Source organism: Mytilus californianus, unplaced genomic scaffold (genome assembly GCF_021869535.1).
Source record: "Mytilus californianus isolate M0D057914Y unplaced genomic scaffold, xbMytCali1.0.p SCAF_6, whole genome shotgun sequence".
In the NCBI taxonomy this organism is placed as follows: Eukaryota; Metazoa; Mollusca; class Bivalvia; order Mytilida; family Mytilidae; genus Mytilus; species Mytilus californianus.
The window spans coordinates 66,576,592-66,582,409 of record NW_026262712.1 but is presented as its reverse complement, the minus strand read 5'-3'; the positions used below and the strand labels follow the sequence as shown (position 1 = coordinate 66,582,409).

At 30.7% G+C, this 5,818-nt stretch overlaps 1 protein-coding gene across 1 annotated transcript in view; it reads right to left on the bottom strand.

The window, feature by feature from the left end:
• Positions 1-2,687: 2,687 nt before the first annotated feature.
• LOC127706895 (leucine-rich repeat and IQ domain-containing protein 1-like) overlaps positions 2,688-5,818 on the bottom strand; it is a 37,156-nt gene continuing 34,025 nt past the window's right edge. The window contains exon 32 of the mRNA XM_052211620.1: positions 2,688-5,657. Within this exon, the coding sequence (XP_052067580.1) occupies positions 5,518-5,657 (140 nt within the window). The 3' untranslated portion in view covers positions 2,688-5,517. The remainder of the gene's footprint in view (positions 5,658-5,818) is intronic.

Genomic DNA, 5,818 nt, shown 5'->3' with positions numbered 1-5,818 from the left:
TGGAAACGGACATGTAAAAACGTGCCACTCACAAAACATTTTTATAATCTCTATGGTTTCACTCACAGGCACTTGTCTTTGATTTTTGTTAACTTAATACCTGTTATTAAAAGGTATACAGGCATTTCTTTCTAGAGACAAATGCCTGTGGTTCAATATAATTATTAGATTCTCTAAAAAAATTAATTTGTTTTGAAAATTAGAATCAATAAATTACATATGACCTTTGAAAAAAATCCTGTACCTGTTTTATTGTTAAAATTCATAGTTTTCATTTCAGCATGCAAAGTAAACTATACCATTTAGTCAAATCAGAATATGGTTTTTTCCTCAAAAAATATTCTGATCCCCAATTTGTTCAAAAAAAATATTGTGGTCAAGCAGATGACAAAAAAAAAATTCTGAATCCAGATTTTCCCCATACCTTATAGTGTTAAATTTTGAAAAAAATAATTTGATTGATAGCGTTGAAAAACTAAAAAAAAAATGTTCACGAATTGCGTGAAAATTTTTTTCTGACTCAGAAAAAAAACCATAACCCCCCCTTGAAGTTAAATGCTGGCTCCCTTAGAGACAAAGAGAAACTTAAAACATGAAAAAAAATCAGAAATACAAGAGCAGTCCACAAGGTTGAAATCCTGGACAATTTCTTAGGAGGAGTTTTGGCACTTTTAGTGATATGAGGTTTTGCTTGTAATTAAATTACATTTTTTTTTCATTTTTTGATTTATCTTGAATTCATTAATGGCATGACAAGACTCTGTTCATCAAAAATGAACAAGGCAAGATTTTGGCCCCCAGTTTTTATTCAACACTAATATTGTTCACATTGTAAGCGTTTTATGCAACAATACCAAGTGAGCAGCATGGAATCCATGGAGCCTCAAGTTTTAACTCTTTGTAACATCCCTCTGTTTATTGAATAACAGAAGACCCTGATTATCTAATTGCAAGACATGATGTAACTGATTATATGAAGAAAATTTATGTTACCATGACAACAATTCAATAAGAAATGAAATTCCAGGTGAGGAATACCGACTTGGCACTCTACTTTCAATTAAGGACTAATTTCAAAGATTAATAGTGTATCTATACCAAAAAATATGGTCAGTTTTTGGCTTAACACCAAGATCTTTCAAGTGATTCTAATTAATGTTGAAGTACCTAGAAAATCAAGGAACTGGGAAATTCTTGAAATAGAAAGGCTTTTTGCTCTTCAATGAATTATGTATTGTGATGAAATCTCAAATCCTGCAAAAGATGTAACTGGTGTATCTTGGTTATGATTAGGAGCTTGCATGAACAAGTCTTCAGTGAGCAGTGATGTATGTTTTTGATTATCAGATCAGATGATTCTTTACTGATTTTTAGTGGTCTCTGAAATGTACTGTCATGATCTTACAGCAAAAGTTAACAAGATTTTACTGAGTTTTTATCTAATGTCCAAGATACATTTAAAGAATAATAATTAATTACGTTTTGAATCTGCATCATAGCTGTGACCTGAACATGCTGAATACTCTTTTCTTCATTTCGAAGTTCTGTAATGGTTCTCTAATATCATGCAGAGAATGATAGACTGTTCTAGTAAAGTTGCAGACTATATGAATTCCTCTAGACATCCATTCCAAATATTGATAAAGCAGTATTGTTGGGTTACTGTCTCATTGATGTTTGTTAAATAAAAAATTTCCTATATAATGTAAATTCAGAAGTTTATGTGATTTTTGTAGATTAAACAAGAATGTGTCCATAGTACACAGATGCCCCACTCGCACTATCATTTTCTATGTTCAGTGGACTGTGAAATTGGGGTAAAAACTCTTAATTTGGCATTAAAATTAGAAAGATCATATCATAGGGAACATGTGTACTAAGTTTCAAGTTGATTGGACTTCAACTTCATCAAAAACTACCTTGACCAAAAACTTTAATCTGAAGCGGGCACTATCATTTTCTATGTTCAGTGGACCGTGAAATTGGGGGTCAAAACTGTAATTTGGCATTAAAATTAGAAAGATCATATCATAGGGAACGTGTGTACTAAGTTTCAAGTTGATTGGACTTTAACTTCATCAAAAACTACCTTGAACAAAAACTTTAACCTGAAGCGGGACAGATGGACGAACTGACGGACGCACAGACCGAAAAACATAATGCCCCTAGGTGGGGCATAAAAAAAATAAAAGCTCAGATTTTAAAAGATATTCATCTATTTCACCTGTGGTCTTTGTTGGTCTACTGTCTAATGTGTAATTATACCCCTGCTCCCATAAAAGTTTGGTCACTTTTTTCCCAGGAACTGCAAATCAGAGCTTCCTGAAATTTGGTATCAAGCTACATGTAAGCAAGCTATACTGTGTGATGCATTTTCGGATTCGTCAATCATCAACCTCCTGTTCATCAAAAACTTATATATTCTTGCACATGATAGTCATACATATAATGTTGGTCAGGTTTTTCTCAGGAACTACAAACATCGCTTCCTATCATTTGGTAACAAGCTTCATGTAAGCAGGCTATACAATGTGAGTGTTTTAGTATTCATCACTCATCAATTCCTGTTTACCAATTTATATTTATAATGAGGGAATTGTGGGTGAGCAAAAGGGCACAGTTCAAATTGTTCTACTAAATGGCTTTTTTTGATGCCCTGAATTTCTTTTTCATATCAATAAACAAAGTTTTGTCAGACTTTCTTTAATGTGCTAATACCATCCAAAAGCACTGCATGATGTATAAATTATTGTGTACCGGTACATACAAAAATAATATAATATAATTATAAATAACAAAATAATAAATCATAAATACAAAATATATTAAATAATTTCATTTACAAATTTGAATCATCTATACATATGAATAATGCATATAAATTAACAGACATAAAGGTTTTTTAAAATCCCATACTCAATATACTACCGCCAAGATTCACAACAGAAAACTTTAAAACATAAGAATTTGTGTGTTTTTGCTCGTCACAGCACTTTCACAGGTTTATAATTGTCATGGTGTTAACACTTTTACGGTATTCAACTTGAAATAACCAAGTGCTTTGAATCAACCCAAATTATGAGTTTACTATAGTATGGAGAACAATATCAAGGAAAATTATGGCTACTGATAGTAGGTTTAAACATAAAGTAACAATAAACAGTGCTGATCAAAGAAACTAAACAAAAGAAAAAAACAAGGTCTCACATAACCAGTAAAATTGTTTGATTAAAAAGAAATGTAACCCTGAAGAAATAATTCTTAATTTAATCATACATTTTTTGGGGACCAAAGTTCTATTCTTATTCAGGAAAAATTGTTATTTAAACTGCCAATTCATGGTATTTGAATTTTCATACCATATTTCAGCAGCTAAATTTTAAACTACATTTTAAATTTGAAAGAAAAAGTGGGTACAGCACAGTTAATTATAAAATTTTGCACAGACATTACAACAAGGCATTGAAATTTTACCATAATCTGGCAAATGAGGCATTTTAAACAGCAATGCAAACAACACTCATTATACACATAGTTCTTGAAATGTTTTTTTCCTGGTGGTCCTTGAAGATTGCAAAATATCAAAATTTTGTTGGTCCTTTGCAAAATTCTGGTGGTCAAAACTTCCGAACCACCACTTTTGAGAACTCTGTATACATCTAACAAAATATTGAATTATAACAATCAATCTTTTTTTACTTTTTGTATCAAGTGCAAAATATAAAGCATAAGACATAAGTAGCATACTCATACGTATACTTGACATTTTCATTATGTATTTGAACGGTTTGAGCAAATAATGCACTACTTCACTAACTATTCAATTTCACAGTTGTAAATTATTTGTTATGTAACAATAAAAGCCAATATCAATCTGATTTCTGTTTATTTGGACTTTTGAATGTCGAAAATGGGGGATAACTCATCACTTTTTAAAATTTAATTGAATTACTTCTGGATTGGTAAAAATTTATCAATTGTTTTATTTGTAGATTCTGATAAATGAATAAGCCAGCAAAATTGGTGAGGAATATTTACCTCCACTGGAACATTGAGACAATTCAGAAGAATAAGAAGTTCTGCCTTTAAATAATAAAACAGATCTCTTGTGGACCCCTTCATAGGGCTTTTAACCTCTCCACAGTGTGGTAGTATCAGTTCATGGGCTTAGGACTTAATATTCCAAGTCCAACCAGACGTAAAATGATAAGAATGCATATAATAGAATAATTTTTCTAGTTCAGTATCAAGCTATAGATAACATTTGCTCCTGTCAATCACTCAGATTTAATCGTTAATTCAAATATAAAAAAAAATCATGAACATTCCAAAACAGCACCAAATTATAAGCAAATATGAAATCAAATTTCTCTGAAAGACTGCAAGAAAAAAGTAGTGTGCCTCTATCCATGTTTACTTCATTACAGTTACATAAACATGTACTCTTTGTTTTAATTGTTATTTCATCTTCACAGTGGCAGACTTTAATAAATGAGAAGCAACACTCCTTGAACAGAAAATGGCAAAAATGTTCTAACTAACGTTCCTTGTAACACTTATTTTCCTTAGATAGAAAATGGCAAAAATTCTAAAAGTACTGTATATATACTTTTTTACACGAGTACTTATTTTCGCGATTTTGTTGTTGTCGATGAATTCGCGTGTATTTAATTTCGCGGTATTTCCAAAAATATCAGAACATAAATTACAGACTTAAAATTCATAAAATTTTCATTAATTAGGTCTTCATTTATTTAACAACATGAAACAAAATAAACAAAGATTATTCAATCATAAAATCAGTCCTGTGTTTTGATAGATGTTCAATAACCTGATTAAGTCGTTAATTACTTAATATAGCTGTGATATTTAGCTTGGGATATTATTTTTCACCTTTTGTCCTTTTATTCTTAATTAAATTTTTGTAAAAATAACTGGTGTTGTTTTAACAGTTTCACGGTTCAATTGAGGTTATCTGAAGCCAGTAAGGTGAACATGCATATACAGTTGTAAATTCCAGCGATATTTATTCCATGGTTTTTATATGCATGAAATCTGCATTAGAATTCGCATATATTTATTTTCGCGAAAATATACCTACCGCGAAATTCGTGAAAATAAATACACCGCGAAAATTAGTACATATACAGTATTGTTTTTGGTAACACTCATTTAGCAGCAAAATAAAGCTGTGCATAATACAAAAATGATAAAACTACAATATTATCTTTTTTCAAATATATTGATATTGACAATTCATAGTGCCATTCAGATTTTGGAATCTCAGTTCCTTATAATTATTTATCAATTAATATTTTTCTTGTTGCATTAAAAGTGCATCCTCTATTTAAGTAACCAATCAAATTGGCTGACACTTTTTTTATCACGAATATTTTGGTCTCCTTTTTCAAATGCAATTTGACCCAGATCTCATTCTCTCATAGTACAATTGGTCAAGGGCTGTATTATTACATCCTAAATTTGTACCCTTCTTAATTCAGTCAGACTAAATCTGTATCAATGCACCACTCGTTTATGACCCCCTCCCCATCCAATGTCATTATTTTTGTTCTGTGGATTCCTCCATGACATTTTTTCCTTTCTTTTCTGTCCTGTTGGTGCTGAACCTCCTTTTATTGGTGGCAACCTGGTATGTGCTGAAATAAACAAATGTAAGATAGATATAAAACACATATGCATTAAACATCTTTTTGAAATAGTATCTTCTTTTTCTTGTGACAAAATATTTTCTTTGTTTAAAGATAAGTGCTTCAAACTGTTTTGTTTGTATTATTTATGTTGAAACAGTTACATGAGA